This window comes from Haplochromis burtoni, unplaced genomic scaffold (assembly GCF_018398535.1).
Source record: "Haplochromis burtoni strain Fernald_Lab_line unplaced genomic scaffold, NCSU_Asbu1 Contig_906, whole genome shotgun sequence".
Taxonomy (NCBI): Eukaryota; Metazoa; Chordata; class Actinopteri; order Cichliformes; family Cichlidae; genus Haplochromis; species Haplochromis burtoni.
This window is the reverse complement of record NW_024583267.1, coordinates 26,156-49,114: the sequence shown is the minus strand read 5'-3', so window position 1 is coordinate 49,114 and position 22,959 is coordinate 26,156. Positions and strand designations below refer to the sequence as shown.

General features: G+C 42.5%; 1 protein-coding gene across 3 annotated transcripts; it reads right to left on the bottom strand.

Annotated features, from left to right (window-relative positions):
* Positions 1-18,804, bottom strand: LOC102304571 (zinc finger Y-chromosomal protein). 3 transcript variants are annotated; one of them, XM_042216049.1, is made up of 9 exons: positions 18,426-18,804; positions 16,113-16,562; positions 12,320-12,505; positions 10,185-10,865; positions 9,562-9,622; positions 9,394-9,467; positions 6,199-6,253; positions 4,513-4,689; positions 1-3,943 (listed from the first exon to the last, which is right to left on the bottom strand). In XM_042216049.1, exons 2-9 carry the CDS (start codon positions 16,309-16,311, stop codon positions 3,271-3,273), a joined length of 2,106 nt encoding a protein of 701 aa, XP_042071983.1. In that variant the 5' UTR covers positions 16,312-16,562; positions 18,426-18,804; the 3' UTR covers positions 1-3,270. The 3 variants fall into 3 exon arrangements, with proteins under 3 accessions (XP_042071983.1, XP_042071985.1, XP_042071984.1); XM_042216051.1 differs by having other exon boundaries at positions 16,113-16,305; XM_042216050.1 differs by lacking the exon at positions 18,426-18,804 and having other exon boundaries at positions 16,113-17,333.
* Between the last annotated feature and the right edge of the window lie 4,155 nt (positions 18,805-22,959).

Below are 22,959 nucleotides of genomic sequence, written 5' to 3'. Positions count from 1 at the left end.
TATTTTCGACACTTTATTGAGCAGCTGTCCCTGCCCCATACCAGTCGTGGATCAGCTGTTAGTACTGGATAATTTAACAAAAACTGGATCCCCGGGACTGAATCTGCAGAGTAATTATTTGGCTGTGGGTTTCGACTTTTCCTTCGGCGACATTACAAAACAAACCAACACTTAAAGTGTTTTTGCAAAAGGCTAAAGTGTTCTAAACTGACTTTTCTTCTGTCTACATATAGTGCAACCTTAAATTAAGACATTTCAGACTCCCAGGAGCCCCATGTAGTCATGTAAACACAAATACATTATCAATATACAACACAAATATTAGAAGTATCATCACTGTCCTCCAGAAACCACGAATAACCCCAAAAATCCTCCAATATTGAAGTGGAAGCAGCAGACTGAAGGATGGTAACTTTAAATAATTCATGCAACCAGTCAAATAAAATAAAGTGTTCTCATCAAATGTGAGCTTTCTGCAGTAATACAATACCAAAGTCAGACACAACAAGTGAAGATGGTCTCTCAGAAAATATAGACTTTACGATTAGAATGGCTAAGACAATAAGCAACAGATTATAAAAAGTATACTTCGGCTGCAGCATCTGGTTTAAAATGCTTTCACTCACAGTTGTAGATGAACTCAGTAAAACACCAATGATTTAAACCTTGAGTGGTTCTCTGAATTGGTCTGTTGGAAATATCTCCACATTTGATGGCTGGATGGATTTACATGGAGCATTAAAGACTTGACACAAACATCCTGATGACTTTAACCAAATTCAGGATAAAATAATAATAAAGCTAGTAACATTTTCATCAGCTCAGCTAGATGCTCTGTTTAATGCTAAATGGCAAATGTTAGCATGTTTACGCAATAAGCTGAGGACTGATAGCCTTGCTGTGTGTTTTTTTGCTTTCATTAGCCAGTGTTAGCATGCTAATACCCTACGGTAATGTCCCATTCCAGTTAATTCAGAACTCTGGAGTGAAGTTATTCCAGAGTTAGTGTATTTCAGTACTAAAGTCAGAAAAGCACGACAAACAGGATTTGTTTTGTTTCTTAGCAAAGCAGAGTCATTCATGTCATCACTAGGAACACAGCATAATGTTTGTTTTTTGTGCTTAAAAATGTAGCTGCAGCACGTTCACGGACAGAGCGTTCTCACTGCTCTGTATATGGCTTATTTAGCAAGTCAGTAGTGGCACAGATAGAAAGTATTACAGTTTCACTACTTTTTCCATTCACTGCCACCATTTTCGATTTCTATATAGGGGTTTCTCCCACGTTATCAGTTGGAACTCCAGGTTCAGGGGGTGTTTGAGACAACGATTCCAACAGGGAATTCTGAAAGTTCGACTTAATCTGGAATGCACCATAATTATATTCTCATTAGCTTCAGTGGAAATGATCATATTAGCACCCTAAAGTAATGCAGTTTCAAACCCCCTCAGGAATATTGCGTGTGAATAGTACTAACTTAGAAAGTTTAAGATACTAACATGCTACAGACATCCCTTTGAGCCTATACAAAACTGAAAGGTTAGCACGTAACACACAAAACTAAAGACATTCTCAATCCCAGTAGCATCAATAGCTTATTTTTATGGTGAATCCATTTAACTCAGAAGTCGGTTGTCAATGCTGGGAGTGATGTCACTCCTCATTTGAATGTATTCCAGTACTAAAGTCAGAAAAGCAAGGGATACCAGGATTAGTTTTGCTTCTAAGCAAAGTAGAGCCATTCGTGCATCACTATTAACACAGTGCAACGCTTGTGTTTTTGCACTTAAAACGCCCCTGCAACACATTTGAGGCTAGAGTCAGTCACAGATACACAACACTGGCAGCACGAATGAAAGTTTTACGGAGCGATTCGGAGCCACCATTTGGGGTTGAGAAGTCGGGTTGGTGGGGCTGGTCTCACTTTCTATTGGAAATCCAACTTGAGAGGGGGGTCCAATTCCAACTGGGAACTGGGAAATTCCAACTTCAACTGGAATGCATCATTCGTGCAAATTAGCATGATAAACTGATAATATCCCATCAGCCTAAGTGGTGATTTCTTTTAGTGCAAATTAGCAAAGGTTAGCATGTTCACATGCCACAGCAAGATATGGCCAACATTATCAATGCTAAAAATCAGCACAAGGCATTCCCATCAGCCTCACTTGTATATTGTGTTTAGTGCTAAACAGCATGTTAAACTAACACCCTTCTCATCAATTTAAGCAGCATTGTTTGTTGTGATAAATTGCAAATATTAGCGCAGTAACAATCTAAGTTAAAGACATATATATATATATATAACTCTTAGCTGAACTGCATTTTTTTAGTATTAAATCGCCATCATTACCATGCTAAAAAGCTAGACTAAAGACATTTATACTAAGTAAAAAAGTTCGAAGTCTCAGCAGCAATAAGCAAATAATACAACAATAAAACTAAAGACATTCCCATTAGCCTCAGCGGTTAATTAGCAAAAATTAACATATAAGCATACCGAACTAAGGACATTCTCAGTAGTAGCAGTAGCTTGTTCTTACTGCCGATAATTAGCAAAAGTTAGCATGTTCACATAACAAAATAAGAACATAGAATACGATTAGCATCATACCTGCTATATTAGCATTGTACTGTGGAACAGTTAGCATGCTGAACTCAAAGTAAACAGCTAAGTAAACCTTCATATAGATAAAGAGCTGCTAGAAATGCTGTCAACTCTTATTTTCTTCCTTTAATCATGTTTTTTTGAAGTCCGCTGCTTTTTTAAAGAAAATGTCTAAAAAACACGTTGTGTTTTAAAAGAAAAACAAACTATCTCACCCTCAACATTATCTCATCATCTCAATAAATGACCCTTACTTCACAGCATCTCATGTTTCTGATTAGAACAATTTATAATAAAATTCGACTTTTTAAGTTCAAGGTTTCTGGAGGACAAGAGAGACAGGCAATAAATATGTCACACGGTTAAATAGCTAAGAGTTCAGTGATTATATGACGGGCTAAAGCAGGCAGGAATGCAGCAAAAATCACGAGCATGATGCAAAAGTTGAATAAATTCAAAAACGTTCCTTATCGGTGTGTTTTCAGTGCTGTTTGACATTCTCATACATAGTGCTGAGTGACAGTACCTTGGATACATTACAGAGCTTTACATCCATCGCTTTAAGAGTCCAGAGGATGGATAGAAGAGAAAAGGAAGAAGAGGAAGAGGAGAAATTAGAAGAGAAGGAGACGAAGAGAGGAGGACCAAAAGCAGGGAGGCTTTACAAAGAAGTTGTCAGGCCGAGGTAACCAAGAAAAGAGTGTTTGGTAGAGAAAGATGAAGAGGAGGAGGAAGATGAAGGAGAGCGCTGTTTCAGAGAGATGAGGGTCGTAATCGGGAGGAGAGGAGACAAATCCCTCCATCCAGCGCGGTCGGACAGCGATGGATGAAGAAGAAGAGGAGGAACAGAGGAGGAGGATGCAGCAGTGTGAGCGCTTGGCGGTGTGTGCAGCCGCTGGACGTGCTTGTTCGAGCGCTGATTGTCTGCATGCACGTATGACCGGTGCGTATGCACGTCGGCGGGTGCGTCCGTCGCGCCCCCATTGAAGAAGTGCGCAGCGTGTTTGACCTTGCAGTGCAGGCGCAGACTGTCCCGCCGCTTGGCGCTGTAGGGGCAGAGGTCACAGGTGAACGGTCGCTCCCCCGTGTGCACGCGCACGTGTTCCACCAGCTTGTTGGCTGTCCGGGTCAGGTGGCCACACCGGTCGCAGCGGTACTGGTTGCCCTGGCGATGACCCTGGAAGTGAACCAGCAGCTCCTGTTGCCCTGGAAACGACCTCTGGCAGATGCGGCAGCGATGCTCTGAGGTGCTTGTCTCCGGCTGGGTTGCCGTGGCAACTGAACGAACACCGCTGCTGGAGGTGGAGGCTGTGGCAGGAAGGGTAACAGGGCATCTGGGAGTCCATCTGGGAGGAAAGGTAGAGGGAGGAGTTAATGACCCACACATTACACGAGGATGCTGACAGAAAGCACGCTCACCTGCATCTAACATCAACAAATTAGTTTTAAATCCATTCAATGAAGAATTTAAATGTACCAATAAAAGCTCTACCTCTATCTTACTGGTTAGTTCAGTTTACTTCTTCATATCAGTAACTGAGCAAAGATTTAGAAACTGATTCTGTTCAGCCTCGACTTTCACCTCAAAGGTTTTTTATGTTTAAAGTACGTTTTATTAGATGTTTCCACAGAAAACCTTTTGTAAGGTCGTATTAACGCCTCAAAGGAGTACTGCAGACATGATTATTTTTACTATTGATATGATAGATTTTTGTAAAAAGACTGTCCACAAGATAAAATATCATCATCGTCATTTGTCATATAAGATTTGGGGTTGTTTCGCTTAAAAACAACTCAAAAATCTAAGTAAATTTAAATTTAACGATGTAATCATGTGCTGACACGTGGATGTGTGGTCACGTATCCAGGGGGGAGGGGGGTCGTTAGGGATCCTTACACCTACCTCACTTCGCCCTGAATGTGCGTGCAGACGTGAGCCCTCATCTCTGCCTCCTGATTGGTCGAGTGGTCGCACACGCAGCAGTGCAGCGAGAAGGATCTGTGCTCCCATTGGCGGTGTTCGGTCATGTGACTCTGGAAAAGGGCCTGTCCTTCGGTCTCAAAACCGCACACGTGACACCTGGAAGGCAAGGACACGACAAAAGCTTGTAACACATAAATGACGGTAACAGATATTTGTCTATGAATCTCCAAGCGGGACTCACTGTGGGAGAGGACAGCAACCAATCAGGTGCAGGTTTTGGTTTTTCTAGCGTGCGCTTGGCTGGTTTTTACAGTTGGTTTTAACTTGTTATTATTTTGTTGTAATTATGCTTGAAATGCACTTTTGTTTTCAAATATATATGTATTATTATTAGTTTATTTATTTTTGTATTTCATTATATTTTTGGATTTTTATTCTATCTTTAATCTCAAGCACTTTGTTCAGCTGTTGTTTAAAGTGTTTTATGGATAAAGCTGGTTTGGATTTATATACACGCTTCAGATCTGAGAGGGTTTAAGAAATGAGACATAACACCAGGAAATGATTTCATTTCTCACTTTTAGCATGAAGAGAAGGTGAAATACATGACAGCTGGAGATAATCAGATCATAGTGAACCTAGTTTATGTAACAATGAGTGATTAGCTTGATTGGAGGGCACAGGTGGACAAACATCAGGTGAACAGTACTAACAGTTTCATGGTTCTTCAATTCCTTAAACAAACTCACAGAATGGAGCCACAAAAAACACTTTCACTACAAGCAGCGACAACTTCCGCTTGACCTTGTTCGTTTTTCCATGTCCTCTTAAAACTCACCTCTTCATCAGTGTTTCAGTGTTTCATGTGTGGCATTAGTTCTGGGAGACAGGTGCTCCTGGTTTTGGAAGTTTTATGATGGTTCTCTATGAGAGAGGCGCTCAAAACCACAAGTCCCGTCACGAAAAGAGTAACGGGAGGACAAAAGTGTTTGGGCCTGAAACGATGGGAAACTTTCCAGGCTGACACCTCACAGTGGCTGGTGTCTTTAATGTGGAAAGCTGAGAGAAAAACTACATCTCTCATTAAACGTAAACTGCAACTGTGAAAAAATTTTGTTAAACATCTCCAGAAAGTTAATGTTCAAAGACGCCTTCGCTGGCAGAATACACTGAGATGGAGAATCCGGCAGAGCTGCAGCTATGCAGGAAGATAAGCGGGGACTTCAGTCTCTCCAGAAGGCCAGAAAACAACAGCTCGAAAGCTTTACTGCTGGATAAAATGCTGCGACATTTAGGATCACCGTTCACAGAGCTATAAACAAGAGTGAGTCCCAAAACAGGCTGAAACTCAAAGATTAGAGATAGCTATATAGAGTCAGCGAGGAAGTGCACTATCTTAAAGGGGGTCCTCACAGATATAGGAGTAAAGTTTACGTGTGTGTGTGTGTACTTGTTTAAGCATCTTTGTGATGACCAAAACATGCCACTGTACCTGTGGGGACCAAGCGCCCGTCCCCACAAATGTGAAGGCATTTTTGAGGCTCAAAAATGTGGTTTTAGAGTGAGGTTACAATAAGGGCATGGTTAGAGTAAGGGGCTAGGTAAAGCATTATGTCAATTCAATGTCCTCACTAAGATGTGAAAGCATGCGTGTGTGTGTGTTACCTGAAAAAGTAAGAGCAACCTGTGGTTTGGTGTCTGCTGAGGCTGGTTTGGGTTTCTGTGAGGAAGAAGAAGAGCATTCGTTTATTATTCTGCGTGATTTTTGCTTTTTACACACAGCAGAACTTCTTAATGATGAGCCCCTCTGGAAGCTATTATTGCTAAACCTCTGTGTGACTGTAGCCTCTGTCAGCGCACTTCACCACCATCTTTATTATGATAGACCCAAAGGGCACTCCAGTAGCAGCATGCATCCATAACGCAGACAAAGGCAGCATGCAGTCATTAAAAAGTAATAATAATAGCAATAATAATAATAATGATACAGAGACAATGCAGGCAAACTGAACACACACATTCAGTGAGAGTGTTTGCTGAGAGCTGTCAGTGGAGGAGATCAAAAGTGTTTGCGGTGGCTAAGAGCCAGCCAGGCAGAACACAGAGGGTGATAATCAGATCCAAATAAAGTCACGAGCTCAGACTTCATTTTTGGTCGAGCACCTTAAAAAGTTGACGTTTTAAACTTTTGTTATGACGGTCATAAAAAAACATTTAAAAACAAAAAAAACCTCAGAGGTTGCAGTTCCTCAAATGGCCACTTGAGGCTGCCTCTAGACGTGAGTAACTTAGATTTGTGTTAGAAACAAACACGTTTATTGCATCAAAATTTGCTTCTTATTAAGGCTTAAAGTTAAATACCTGACCTGATGCAAGCAGCTAGCTGTTTGCAATGACTTGTGGTTTTTATACATTGTTAGCTGATGAGCACACACTTTAAGCGCTATATAAGAATCGGTCCATTTAATGGTTTTATAATCTTGCATTTTGGTGTTACAGGATTTGCCAAAAAACCTCTGCTATTCTTCTATTAAACACAACCCAAGAGAAAAGCTTTGACACAGGTCAGATCGGAGAACCAGTTTTGAAACCACTGCTGGCCTTCAGGCATATTGCAGGTTTATTTTTCCAACCACAGAGCTACGTCTATCTCTTAAACAGTCTCTGCTTCACTCCCACTAACCTTAATAGCTGAACTGGATTCAGATTTCTAAATGGACTTATCTGACAAAGAATACGGCCGGCTCTGTGGTTACTTGTAACCCATGGTTACATTTTTTATGAAACTCTAGGTTTTTTTGTCTGGATTTTAGCACTAACGAGCAGGGAATATGAATCGAGCTCTTGGTGACCCCAAAACGCCAAACTCAAGGCTTCAAAACAGGTCCACAAAGCAGCATGTGACAGAATTAGCTATGATGATACTTAAAATCCAGTCTGTCTAACAGAGAAACCATGAACAGGTGGTCTACAAGAGACTTTCTCAGTGGTTTATAGCTTACTCCAATCGATGGAGCTACCTTCATATTTAAGACTAGTGCCACAGCTCCACGTCTCAGTCATTAGAAGTTTGAAGTTGTTACAGACTATTAGATAAACTTTATCATTCTCAACCTCTGAAGTAGAAATTCAGGTAAACAGTGTTTTACATCTGGACTCAAGATTTCAATTAAAATGAAAATAAAAATCTGTTACTAATAATACTGATGCACAAATAAAAGCATGAACACTTTTTATCCTGATATGTAACCAAACGCTATAACCAACCAATAATATTCACTTAGTCTGTCGGAAACACTGAATAAGTGCGTATCAAACGCAGGCAAATGTTTCCTCTTGTTTCATTAATCTTTATTAGAAACAACAGTGACCATCACTTAAAAGTGACACTTTATATTTGGAAGCTTTGTTTTTAGAGTCATGCCTCATACTCTCCGACTAGGGAGGGATTTAGAGTCAGACTAATGCATTAAAAATTCATAACATCACCGGGCTTATCTGTAAATGCTGAAGTGCGCGCTGTTAAAAAGGCAGCTGGAGGTTTGGAAGCTCGCATCCTTGTACCTGACATCCTTCCTGCTGTGCCAGTGTTCATTGTAAATTTAGCTGGATCACTATTTCAGCCGTCAGCTCCTTTAATCCTTCCACTCTGACTGACAGTGTCAGTTTCCATCACTGCAAATTACCCCGAGACTGGCAGGCAAACACATCAATGACAACAACCCATAACGCCGTGACTCATTAATAAAAAAAAGAAAAACACCTCCAGGAGACGGTTAATAATCAAGGCGCTACACCTCCTCCAGCTGCAGAGCATCCTCGCAGAGTTCCTGTATTTTCATGTAGACACTGTGACACTCATGTAAATCTTAACCTGTGTGTGCAAACCAGGTTATTATGTCAGTGTGATTAATTAACAGAAAACTACAAAATAAAGTGTCAAAAAACATGGAATTCTTAAATGATGTCATTAAACTTGTTGTAGTGCCTTAAATTTACCAGGTAGTTGCAGTGTGTAACTTAACCAAGCTGTGTTTTTAGTAGCTAAGCCTGACCAAGATACAAGCTTTCAATTTTCTACATCAGCTCTCCAAATAAAGAGACTTTACATCCATGCACTATATCATGGGTGGGCAACTCCAGACCTCGAGAGCCGGTGTCCTGCAGGTTTTAGATCTCACCTGAATCAAATGATTAGGCTATTACCAGGCCTCTGGAGAACTTCAAAACATGTTCAGGAGGTCATTTAGCCATTTAAATCAGCTGTGTTGGATCAAGGACACATCTAAAACCTGGACTTTGCCCACCGCTGCACTATATAAAAGCAGCTGGGCTGTGGTTACATTCAGGATCTTTAGCAGAGGTCATCTAACTCCTGGAAACTTCACCTAGACTAAAGCCTTGATCATAATTTCTCTATCCCTAAGTCCGCTAAGGGACTGCAGTTCCACTGGACTCATCTGTGGATAATTTGCATTACAATCCACCAACTCCGCCAGCAGCCTTCAAGCCGCTCTGGCGTGTCTCCTGGTTTTTGTGTCTGCGTCAGGAGCGGGGTATAATCGAGGTTCAAACTTTTCTCGGGCCTCTACAAATAGTGAGACCTTGATAGCGGAGAGGCTAACCCCCAAAAATCAATTACACTGTGCACACAAACGTAAAACTCTGTTTCTTCACAGCTCTAAAAGTAAGAGCGTTTCGCCTTGTGTCTGATCCCTCTCCCAGCTGAGCCTGCAGAAGTCATCTGCAGCATTTAGAAGCCTGAATGGTATGCATGTGCTGCAGTGCGTGGATACAAATGTCTGGGCTTGCTGTTAAACGCTGTTGGAAATGAAAAGTGAAAAATTGAAAGTCCATTACCAAGTGGAGGAGATTGGGAGCTGATCACTGCCGGGGAAGAGCGGCGCTGGTCGTCGTTACCCTTCAAAACAGGACTACACAGAGAGCAACACGCACACATACAGGATACCGTCATGACTGAGGTCAGAGGTCAAAATATGCCACTGATAGATGGAAGTGTGCACTTACCTGCTTCTGATGGGTGGAGTCATCCTGTCCACCAGCTGACTGTTGGACTTACTGACCCTCTCTGCAGACAAGCGACAGAAAAAGAAACGCATTCGAGTGCAAACTGAAAAAAATGATGCAACCTGTGTGTTTGGCTAAAACCCAAACAGTGGACAATGTGCACTTTTCTCTCTGCAGCTACCTCCACCTGTGAGGCTGCATGTCTCTGATACGCACGGTTTCTTATCTGTTGTTTCCTAAAGTCTCGGTCTGCTCTCTCTGCACCAGCCCGTCGGCTCACACAGCTGCTTCTTCCTGTTTAAAGGAAGTCAGCTGATTCCATGTGCTCGCTTACAGGCAATCACTGGGGTTTTCACTATGTTACTAGTGAAAAAACCTCCAAACACCTGCACAAAACTGAGCATATAAATATTTCCAAGGAAAAAAAAAATAAAATAAAACTCTGAAATTCAACTCACAAATATTCAAGAAAGATTGTGTTTTTCTGTTTATTTGGTTTTTTTTGACAGCTTTATGTATTCTTAGATTTGATGTTTCGGCATCAAGGAGCAACTCTGACCAGTAAAAACACGACAATCAACTTTAGATTTAATCTAGGTTAATATTAAAGCTTGCGTGGTTACCTGACAGTTGATGCAGCAGTGTGGACGCCAGGTTCACTGACATGTCCTGCCACAGCACTGCTCTGAGGCACTGGTCAGCCATCTTGGCTCCAGAGGTAAATTGGTCTTCCATCTTGGCTCCAAAGAAGAGCTGCTCCTCCATCTTCACCCCGGAGAAAACCTGGTTCTCCATCTTGGCCCCTGAAGCAAACTTGTCCTCTGTTTTGACTCCAGAGAGAAACTTGTTGGTCACCTTGACTCCAGAGAAAGGCCGCTCGGCAAACTTTGCTTTAAAGAGAAGCTGGTCCTCCATCTTGGCTCCAGTTAGAAGGTGGTCCGACATCTTAGTTCCAGAGACATCCTCCATGTTCACTTGAAAGTGAAACTGTTTGGCTCCAGAGACTGCACTGTCTGCCATTGCGGAGACAGGCGGGCATCCTTCAGCACAGAACTTGCCTTCTACTTTAAGGCCAAAGAGACACCGGTCCGCCATTTTGGCTCTGGGGTGCAACTCCTCAGCCACCTTGTTCCCAGTGAGGCCCCGATCTTCTGTTTTAACACTGAAGATGTGATGATTGACCATTTTCGGGGCAGGCAGAGCAACGTCTTCTGTTACTATTTGACTCTGGGCTACTGTGTCGACTTCCATTGGCTCTTCTTCTTCTTTGAGTCTTACCACATGGCCATTCACTTCCTGACGCTCTGTGATTGGGAAGAAATAATAATAAATGATTAGAAGCAGTGTGTGAAAGTTCATTCAAAGCTAGAGAAGGTAACATGTTTTTGACCTCAACCAACAAAAACCCAAAACAAAACAGACAGTCCAGCTGGACTCTGGTACCTGAGTTCTGGTTCCAAGCTATAGAACCTCTACTTTGTGTTGTTCACCAATACAAGTGAGTAAGACGTCCACACCAGAAGGCTTATAACTGGGAGCGCAGGGCTGGAATCCAGCGCAAAGCCAACAGTCAGAAATGACTTACAGTACTGTGCAAAAGTCTTGAACCACCACTCTTTTCTCTCTATATTTGCCTCAAAGTCAGACTTTCTTATATTTTGTGGTGCTGAACAGTAGTTCTCCAGGCTGTCGGAAGGTCTTTCAAAGTGTTTCTTTGTACACTGCCACTTAATGCAGACCCGTGAATCATTCAAGCATAAAAAGGCACCTAACTCAAGGGATGAACCAGTGTTGTGGCTATACAAAACAGACAACATGGCAAATAACCATTTTTAATCAGTGTCTTTAGGCACTTTGCTACCAGCAGCCTGTTGCAAGAACACACAATTATTTGTTCCTATTTTTTAACTGAATCTATAAAAAATGTTAAGAAATAACACAGTTTGACAGGCGTAAAATAGCACTTTTACACTAACAAGATCATACCCAAAGATTTTTTAGCTAAAACCTTGGCATGTCTAGACATGGTGTGCAGTGTATCCTTAAACAAATCTGGGAAATCGGGAAAAGTGGAGGACAAAAAAAGAAATGGCAGGCTTATCTGAAAGTCATGTCCTTAAGAAACAGCAAAGGCCTGACACAGGAGTCGAGAGATGCACTTGGACCTTCAGTTGATTGATCTACTGTTCACTGAAGCCCCATCAGAAATTGTGTGAGTGTTAGCGTGGCTCTCAAGAAGAAATTCTTGAGAAACAGTGAGAAAAGCTGGGGCATGCCAAACTATATAAGAACTGCACTAAAAATTAGTGGCACTGTATGTAATGAGATAATTCATCAAAATTTAGCAGCTTCATTTGTCAGCAACAATCCCAAAACACTTCCAATGCACTCAAAGTATAGTTGGATATAAAAACACAAAATGGAACATTATCAGTCATGGATTGGCCTCCTCAGAGCTCAGACCAGAAGAAAAAGAAGAAAGATCCAAAGGAGAGCTTTGAATGTCCTGGAGAACTATTCCTGAAGACTACTTCAAGAAATGACAAGAAAGGTGCCTAAAAGAATAACTGTGGTCATTCCAAAGTTCTTACAACTGTACAAACTCTGTTATTGTCTTATATACTGTATGCTGTGTATGTTTGCACATGTTCCAGTAAATCACTGCATCCATTTCCCTACATAACATGAAAAAATAAGGACTGGCTCAAGACTTTTACACAGTGCTGTATCTCTCATCACAGTTTTGGCGAACTCGTACCTGCTAGCTTCCGGAGCAGATCTGAAGCTAGCGTGTCCGTAGCGGTATTGCCGTCAGGCGTGTGCGTGAGGGACGGTGGCTCGGGACTCGCCCCGGGGCTGTCCGGTGAGAGAGCGACGCCTGGCTCATCCTGCTGCTCCGCTTCCTCTCGGCTCCCAGGATGCATCTGGGCCTTCTGGGTGGCCTCTGGAGACAGAGAGTGATTTGATTCAAGTTAACTGTAAACAGATTACTGCAGAGGTCAAATTGCAGCCTGATAACCGCACTCAAGCCTTCATGAGAGCGCACAGGCTCCTGCAACACATGCCCGAAGTACGCGGACACCTACACGCTCACGTCTCTTCATTTCCAGCAGATAAAACCTGCAGCAGGAATTTACTGCAATGGGAGTTAAACTCAGAGTAATAGTATTCAACCGGAGAGTGACATACTGTATCACCCTGTTTTAAAGACCTGATATTGGATGCTTGTTTTTTTATTGATTTAAAAAATCTTGTACTTCATGTTCTTGCAGCCGCCCACTTGCTTCAGATCTGTGAATGACGATGGTCTCTGAGGTCTTCTGGGCTTTCAGTTGCTCCAAAGAGCAGGACAAAAACCTGAGGTGAAGCAGCTTCTGGTGTTTACTCCTCAGTCTGCCTGAGGAGAGCCGTGAAAGAACCTTAAAACCTGCCTGTTTATTCTGCTTATGTTGCCTTTTACTGATTTTATTTGTCTTTATTAATGTCATTATCGTTATTCTTTTTCCACCATTTTCATTTCCCGGGTGCCTTGGCATAGGCTTTTAGCCATCACTCCTTGGATGTTGAATGCTACCGTTCTGTCAAGGCCAAAATGTGTTCCTTTGCCTCACAGCTGTTTTATTTTTTTGTATTAAATAAAATGAAGGCAAAATCATCTTCATTATTTTAATTCTATGATTTCATAAGTGCAACATAACATGCTGTTATTGTATTAAAAAGGCAAAGTTAAAGTAGCAAATAATCGTAAAAAGTCTGCAGGGGACTCACATGTGGTAAAAGAATATAATTATTTGCACCTATTAGTGATGCTGATGGGCTAATTTATACCTTACAGGCTGTGCCACCACTGTTATAAGGCTCAGATGTGTTCTGCGGCTGAATACGTATTTTCTTTTAGGTCAAAAATTCCTTTTTAATAATAACATTTTCTGATCTCTGAAGTGGCTCTACATCAGTATGCTCTGATTGGTGTGTTTGAGTATGCACCAATAGCCTTAGTAGACCTTGAAAACTCAGGGTGAGACAGCCTCGTCCTTTTTATTTTTCATGTTAAACCTGAGCTGACTGGAAGATAGTGAAAATGCATTCAGTCTTAGGTGGAGGCACAGTATACCGCTTTGTACTGAAAATTACTGAAACATCCTGTGGAATAACCCATGTATTATAGCCATAATTACATGTGTTTCATGGATGTGGAGAAGGCATCCAACCGTGGCCCTCATTACTTCCCATAGGGGGTGTTTCAGGAGTATGGGATATCACGTGTTGTTGTTGCAGGCCATCCTGTCCCTGTACAAACACAGTGGAAGGTGGGTTTGCATCCAGATCACCTCTCTGCTCAGTTGGGCTCATCGAACGAGCTGAACCAGCTGGGTGATTTGCACCCAGATGTGAAGTGGAAGGAATGAGCACCTCCAAGTTTGAGGATGTGATTCCCAGCAGGAAAGGGATGACTGCCCCATGAGCATAACTTTGTGCTGAACACTGGGGGGGAATCTCTGTCTAAATAAATCTGGATAAATTCCCAGATGACTAAACATGCAACTATTTTGCTGGTATTAACTGAAATGAGTAAAGAAAAGTAAAGCGGTTATATTGGCTGGGTCTGATTATTGGAGCGGTCATAACCCTCCTAACCCCCCTGGAAATTATACCCCTGGACTGCCCAATCCCAGTGAATACAGTGTGAAAGGGAAGATTGATTGAGTTAGGCTTCAGCTCTCACGTATGGCCACAGGCTGTGTGGAGTGACCAACAGAGTGAGCTATCTGCATGAGGAGCCTGGGCACTCCCTTAAAGACAGGGTGAGGAGCTCAGTCATTTGGGAGCTCCTCCACATCGACATCTGACAAGGATGCCTCCTGGGTGCCTTAAGGATGAGGTGTTTCAGGTATGTCTATAGAGAAGGGACACGTGGAGATCATCCATTAAATTGCCAAAAGTATTTGCTCGACTTCCTTCACACACACATGAACTTGAGTCAAGTCCCATTCTTAATCCACAGGGTTTAACATGAAGTCTGCCCACGCTCTAATTCATCCCAAAGGCCTTCTGTCATGTTGAGGGCAGGGCTCAGCGCAGGCCAGTCAAGTTCTTCCAAAACCAAAACCGCTCATCCATGTTTTTATGGACCCTGCTTTGTGCACGGGTATGCAGTCATGTTGGAACAGGAAGGGGTCATGCCCAAATCTGTTCCCACAAAGTTGGGAGCATTAAATTGTCCAATATGTCTTGGTGTGCTGAAGCATTAAGAATTCCTTTCACTGAAAATAAGGGTTCAACTCATTAGACATGTACCGTTCTCCTGGCAACTGCCAAACCCAAACTCGCCTATCGGATTGCCAGACGGAGAAGCGTGGTTCGTCTCTGCACACTGCTCTTGAGCTTATCTGAAGGGCACGTGACGTTTGGAGGTCAGTACTGATACCTTCTGCACAAAGTTGGTGATCTCCGTGCACTAGGCACCTCAGCACGTTCCCACTCCCAAAGCATAACATATTACTGTGTGTGACAAATCGTCGGTATATTATGCTTTCTGCCACAACATGTTCCTATGTTATGCGTTCGGAAACAGGAGGAAACATGAGAACCGTTTGGACTCAATCTGCACATGTACATTTAGTTTTCTTTAATCGCTTTGGAAAACACTATCTAACACCATTAAGGTTATGGCTAGAGTTAGGATTAAGGTTAGGGTTAGGGCTGGAATACACAGCTGGAACGTCAGTTACCGCCGGGAGCGTCATTCCATTGAATTTCATCCACATACCTTTTGTGTTCCCATGAGACATGACATGACAAGTTGTCGGTATTTTACGCATTGGGAATGAGAACGGGCTGCACATTACCACCATGGAGTCCGCTGAGCTCCTGAGAGCGACCCATTCTTTCACAAATGCTTGTAGAAACAGTATCCATGCCTAGGTGCTTGTCTTTATACACCTGTGGCCATGGAAGTGACTGGAACACCTGAATTCAATGATTTGGATTGAATACATTTGGTGATATAGTATATGAGCTGGTTTTGCTTGGGAACACGTCTGTGTCCCACCAGAACAGGTGGAGTAGTTGGCCAGGAAGAAGGAGGTCGGTTTACTTACTAACCTTGTATTATGTTTAGATTTTTCTTTATAAAGCGTTTCACTTTGGGATAAACACCGTGCAAGTTATCATATATATTCTTTTATTTTTGGCCATTCTTTGCCTTCCTTAGGTAAGACAGTATAGGGAGTGACAGGAACGTGGACGACACACGCGGGAAATGGGCTTGTTGTTCATTTATTCTTGTATTACTGTATTATTCTTGTGCAATTATTGTTTCACTCCACCCACGCAACTCCATTTCCCACGACAGGACAGTACAAAGATCTGTCCACATACTTTTGTAGTGTTTGTGAGCACAAATTAGCATCCACAAAAATGACATAAACAAGATGCAATTCTGCACATTAGGGGTGGAGCTAACCATCCTTTTCATTATTACATAATCAATTGATTGATTAGTCATTAGGCAGCAGCTCTAGTGCCCACTGTGTGTGTGTGTGTGTTACCTGACAGCCTGATGAGGAGGTCAGACGCCATCTTGGTGCTGACATCAGGGCTGAACAGAGAGGTGGCTGCTGGGAAGGGGCTCGAACCTGCGGCTTGTGCGTCATCGCCTGTGTGTGTCTTTGTGTGTGTGTTTGCAGGGTGTGCGTGTCGTTTGGCTGCATCAGAGTGAGGCTGCAACACACTCGACCCACGCTTCATTTTTTTTTTCCGTGTGTGAAAAAAATAAGAAAGAGAGAGAGAGAGACAAAGAGAGAGAGAGTGAAAAGGGGAGTCAAAACTCAGAAGAGAGGAGGGCAAGAGAGGAGGAAGAGGAGGAGGAGGAGGAAGGTAGTGGTGCTAAAATAAGACGAGTGTGTTCTTCAACATATGGACGTGAGCAGAGCATCGTAGAGAGAGGAAACGAGGGTGAATTTGATCTTCAGAGCGAGCTGTTGCTGGCTCTCGGTGACCTGAAAGAGAGAGGAGGGAAGACGAACGGAGGGGAACGGGACGAGAGAGGGGGAGGAAGAGGAAGCAGCGAGGATGCAGGGCGAGAGAGAACAGGGGAGAGGAAGATAAAGGGAGGAGGAGGAGGAGAAGAAAAGGAACAAAGTGAATCTGAGAATAATAAATTATTGAATGGATAAGGCCCAATAAGGGGATAAATCATCATCTGTTATCACCATGGTAACGGACCCTGCCTCGTCACCTCCTGCCCTGACCTTCCTGTTGAAAAACAATAATGGTCACTTGTGATCAGTGATCATCAATAACTACTCCGCCTGTCACCGCCTGTTAGCCTTGGTCACTTTTTGCCCCTGAAAGGAAAAAAATTGACTGCATCCTAGGAAAATACTTTCATTTGAAGGCTAACAATAAAGAGATAAACAAACAAATAAATAAATACAAATGTAATGAATAAATAAATAATAATCTATCAGCGTCCCATTGTAGGAATGTAATTTAAATAAAGATCAATGAAAAAGTAAAATAAATTATCTAAAAATTGACATGCCTGTGTCTGTAGGAATATCTACGTAATTTAAATGTGCAAAAAAAAAAGAATGAACACATGAACACAGGCTGCAAGAACACACGTAATTTAAATGAACATGATTGTTGTTGAAAAAACGATTTTAAACAATAAATCACATTTCATTTTAAAAATGTAAAAAAGACCCGTCAGAATATCAGCCCCAAATCAAAATATTTTAGCGCCATGATGACTCAAAACTACACCAAAAAAGTCAATAATCAAGAAATATTGTGCAATAATATATATATATATATAATATATATATATATATATATATATTTGTGTGGTGTGTGTGTTGTGTGTGTGTGTGTGTGTTATATTATATATATATATATATATATATATATATATATATATATATATATATATATATATATATATATATATATACACACACACACACACACACACACACACAACACATATATATATATATATAATATATATATATATATATGTAATGTGTGTGTGTGTATATATGTGTATATATATATATATGTATGTGTGTGTGTATAGCAATTAAATAAATAATAGTACAATAATAATGAAAAAAAAATCCTGCTGAATTCCACTTTCATCTTTTAACATTTAGGGCCTTGTTAATTAAAAAATTGCACTAAATAATTTTATTTAATAAATCAAATGTGGCTGGCAGGCTCTTCATTGCCTCGGTTCACTCACTACCCCCGTCGACCCCGTTTCGCTCTGCCTCCTGCCTCCGTCTCTAAGCGACACCGCGCGGGCTGCTGCCGCCGCCGCATCCGGCAGGGAGGCGACAATCATCGGGCACCAGCTTCTCCACAACACCCCCTCCCCTTCCCCTCACGTCCCTCTCGGTGTCGGTCGGTCGGTCGGAGTCAGAGCCCCCGGAGCCCCGCTGTTAGCTAGTTACCTCCCTCCTCCTCCTGTACAGCCCGGCCCCAACACCCCCCCGCAACATGGCTGAACGGCACTCCGACTCCCCGCCACACCGAGTCAGAAAGTCATCACGCCATTTAGAGCCGCCTAACTGCCAATTTACACATTTTTAACGGTTTTCCCTCGCGCTGCCTTCAGTTATGGGGAACAAGGGCAGGTGTCAAGAGTCCAACGGCCCCCCCACACACACCTCCTCCCTCCCTCCCTCGCCTATCGATCTCCTGCAACATGGCTGAACGGTAACCCGACCTCACGAGACCTCAAAAGTCATTTTCACGGGTCAGTTACCAACGATACCCAGGCACGGCTAGCACCAACCCGCCCCGGGACACCACGGTTCTCTCCCAGCTTCCCACCTCCTCTTCCCTCCGTGACTTACCGGCACCAGGGGGGGCAGGTGGTGGTGGTGGTGCAGTCCGGGGCATAGCCTATATATAGACTGAAGATCTGCTCCGTGTTAAATTTCCTCTCGCTTTTCCCGTGGTCACATCATCTCCCCGCGGTTTCCTCATCCAGAGATGTGAAAGTTAAAATTAAAAAAATGACAACAGCGAGGAGACGATCCGTCTGTTCCCCGAGCCCGAGGATGACGGGTCGGTCACCGAGCAGGGCAGATGGAGGTTTCCGCCTCCTCCTCCTGCTCTCTCTCTCCCTCTCTCTTTCTCTGTGTGTGTGTCTGTGTGAGGGAGATGCAGCGTGTGTCTGCACAGGGCACATAACATGTTAACAGCCTCCATCAGCACGAACCATGAGGAGAAACCTGCATGTTGGATACTCTTAAGGGGGACATGATCCTGCAACTGCTCCACTGTCTCACTGAATACTGATCTAACAGACCTGTTTCCACATACTGCATCAGGTTGGCTGCATGCAGTATTACAGCAGTAACTTTTTCCCAGCTCAGATTACACACGATACTTGAACTGCTGGCACCAATACAAATAGTGATAATGTTTGCAAAAGAAGATGAACTTTTAGGTTGTTATTATTCAGGTTATTATTTAAAATGTTTTAGTTTTCATTTATTATCTCAGCATTTCAAGATTTTATTTAGGTGTGTGTCCAACTTTAGACGTATAGTAATTTGGATTTCTTTTCTTTTCTTTTTCACATACCTAACCTAAAATTTTGGCAAGTCTACGTGGCCATAACTGTTTAGCCACATGTTTTAGCAGTAACCTGACTACTAACCATGTGACATTAACTTTTGCATCATTTTGGACCTGTGACACTGGGCTGCCATAGACCACCGCTGGTTGCTAGAGAGAAAAATTTGCACTCCCTGACTGGTTGGTGAGTGGTTGATGCCAGCTGCGGTGAAACTGACTGCTAAAGCTCCAGAGTGGTCAGTGACCATTCTGGAAACTGCTGGTCACAAGGAAAATAGCTGACTGCTTTGGTCGGAAGCAGATCGCTGCTGGTGCTTGTAGTTTGCATGTCTGCAAACACTTGGCAACTCCTCTCCAAGCAGTGGTGAAACTGTGAAGTCCATTTTTTGTTTGTTTAAGATAAGATAAGATAAGATAAGCTAAGATAAGATAAGATAAGATAAGATAAGATAAGATAAGATAAGATAAGATAAGATAAGATAAGATAAGATATTTGTTGTCAATGAAACAATGAAACACAGTTTGGGAGTGTTTTGAGTGTCCAGGGTGCGAGGGTTCTTTGATGATGATGCTAGCTTTCTGCTGACGTCTGCCAGTATAAATGTCTCTGAGGGGGTTAGTGAAATGCCAGTTGCCCGCTCTGCTGCACTCACCACCCATTGCAGTTTCCTATTGTCCTCCACAGTACAGCAGTTGAACCAGAGTGTGGAGCAGTAGGTCAGAGGGTAGAAGTTAATTAGCAGTCTCTGGGGTAATTGGGCCTAACGCAGCTTCCTGAGGAAGTACATCCTTTGTTGTGCTTCTCCTACCTGGTGGAAAATGTTTGTGGACCAGTTAAGGTTGGTCGAGATGTGGACCCCGAGGAACGTAAAGCCTTCTACATACAGGGTGGGCCATTTATATGGATACACCGTAATAACATGGGAATGGTTGGTGATATTAAAGTCCTGTTTGTGGCACATTAGTATATGTGAGGGGGCAAACTCCTCAAGATGGGTGGTGACCATGGTGGCCATTTAGAAGTCGGCCATCTTGGATACAACTTTTGTTTTTTCAATAGGAAGAGGGCCATGTGACACATCAAACTATTGGTAATGTCACAAGAAAAACAATGGTGTGCTTGGTTTCAACGTAACTTTATTCTTTCATGAGTTATTTACAAGTTTCTCTTTGTTCACAGCCATGCAATAATTGCTGGTGTTTATTTTTTCAATTTCTTGTGTGTGCGGTGAGAATTAATAGGTTTCAATTGTTTTTTCGTCTTTATTCTTTCATATTTATCAAGTTTCTCTTTGTTCACAGCCATTGACATGTCAAGAGGTTAACACGTGAGGAGCGGATCGAAATTGTGTTGATATCTGGTGAACGCAGTAACCGGGTCATTGCAGCAGATTTCAATGCAAGACACCCTACGAGACCACCCATCTCCCATGCTACAGTTAGCAAACTGCTTGCTAAGTTTCGTGAAACTGGTTCAGTGTTGGATTTGCCAAAATGTGGACGCAAGAAAACTGTCACTAATGAAGAAACATCAGTGGCTGTCCTAGCTTCATTCAGCAAGAGCCCACAGCGTAGCACTCGCCGCATGTCACTGGAGAGTGGCATTAGTCGAACATCCCTTCGGCGGATATTAGCTACTCACAAATGGCACCCTTACAAACTCCAGCTACTGCAGCATCTCAACGAGGATGACCCAGATCGGCGCACAGAATTTGCAGAATGGGCAAAACAAAAATTGGAACAGGACCCTCAGTTCACGCAGAAGATTTTGTTCAGTGATGAGGCAAACTTTTATGTGAATGGTGAAGTTAACAAACAAAACCACCGCTATTGGTCTGACACTAACCCACATTGGATGGATCCCTCCAAGACTGTTGGAACAACAAAAGTGATGGTTTGGTGTGGTATATGGGGCTACAACGATAGTGGGTCCATTCTTCATCAATGGAAACCTCAAGGCCACTGGATATTTGAAATTGCTACATGATGATGTGTTTCCCTCTTTATGCACTGAAGCTGGCACGTTCCCTGAGTTTTTCCAGCAAGATGGTGCACCACCACATTATGGGTGCCAGGTCCGAGCATTCCTAGATGAACAGTTTCCTGGAAAGTGGATTGGTATCGTGGGCCAGTTGAATGGCCCCCAAGGTCTCCCGATCTGATCTAACCCACTCCTGCTTTACAGGTGAAAATAGAGCAAAAGGACCGCTAGTCTTTGACTTTATTTATTTTCTGCTGTGTTTTACTTGCATCTATTTGAAAGACTGAGTGTAAACACAAAAAATATTTTATTTTATGTGCTGGAATGTGCAGAAAATAGGTTTAAATGTTAAACTAATTTATTCAAGTCAGAGAATGTTGCATATAATTAAATTTTTGCTTGATGCATAAAGTTAAAAGATTAAAACTGATAAAACAAGTTAAAAAAAGAGACTTTTCCATTTGATTACATTTTGTATGATGGATTATGTAGAAAAAGTAGAATTGGGCTGAAAGATCTATCGCTTTATCACCTCTTCAGGTTGTAAATCGTGTTTTTAAAAAGTAACTAAGTAACTAAGTAATTAATTACTTTTGAAAATAAGTAATCAGTAAAGTAACGGGATTACTTTTTTGGGGAAGTAATCAGTAATTAGTTACTGATTACTTTTTTCAAGTAACTTGACCAACACCTGGTCACCACCCATCTTGAGGAGTTTGCCCCCTCACATATACTAATGTGCCACAAACAGGACTTTAATATCACCAACCATTCCCATGTTATTACGGTGTATCCATATAAATGGCCCACCCTGTACTTCCTCGGGCTGAGTGCTCTGATTGCTTTGTTCTTCTGAAGTCAAGACCATCTCCTTGGTCTTGGCTGTGTTCAGATGCAGGTTGTTGTTGTCACACCATTGTTTCGGATGCTGAACCTCGTCTCTGTAGGCTGATTCATTGTTGTTGTCGTCAATCACTCCTATGATGGTGGTGTCGCCTGAAAAATTTATAATGGTGTTACTGGTGTGAATTGAAGAACAGTCATGGGTGAAGAGTATATTAAGGGATGGAGGATACACCCCTGTGGGACACCTACGTTCAGAATGAGGGTGGAGGAGGTGTGCTCTCCCATCCTGATGTTCTGGGGTCTATCGCTCCGGAAGTCCAATATCCAGGTGCACAGTGAGCTACTGAGTCCTAAGTAGCTTACTTTATTAATCAGTTTGTGGGGTTGAACTATATTGAAGGCAGAGCTGAAGTCAAAAAACAGCATTCTCACATAAATGTTACTACTGTCCAGATGTGTGAGGGTTGTGTGAAGAGCTGTTATCATGGCGTCCTCTGTCGACCTGTTTGCCTTGTTTGCAAATTAGTATGGATCAAGGTTTGCAGGGATGACAGCTTTGATGTACAACATGATGAGTTTCTCAAAACATTTAGCAATTACGGATGTTAAAGCAACTGGACGGTAGTCATTCAAGCAGCTCTTCTTGGGCACTGGAACGATGATAGTTGACTTAAAGCAGGATGGTACTACAGACTAACCGTTGAGAGGTTGAAGATGGTGGTGAAAACCTCTGCTGGTTGGTCTGCACATGCTTTAAGCACTCTTTCTGCCACACTGTCTGGACCAGCTGCCTTCCTCGCGTTGACTCTGCGCAGTGCGGCTCTGAGCTGATGCTGCTCCAGCTGGATGGGGGCCTTGTCCCTCTCTGAAACAGCAGGATAGGTGATGGTGTCCCTGTTTTGTTGGTCAAAGCGGGTGAAGAACTGGTTTAGGGTGTCAGGTAAGGTGATGTCCATGGAGTTTGTTTGTATGTGACT

Bases quoted from the DNA above. Each gene is read 5' to 3' on its own strand.
- LOC102304571 (XM_042216049.1), bottom strand. From the start codon at position 16,311: ATGAAGCGTGGGTCGAGTGTGTTGCAGCCTCACTCTGATGCAGCCAAA. The intron at 12,506-16,112 runs GTAACACACACA...CTCTGTCTCCAG, and splicing joins CCTCCTCATCAGGCTGTCAG to AGGCCACCCAGAAGGCCCAG. The intron at 3,944-4,512 runs GTAGGTGTAAGG...ATGGACTCCCAG, and splicing joins CACATTCAGGGCGAAGTGAG to ATGCCCTGTTACCCTTCCTG.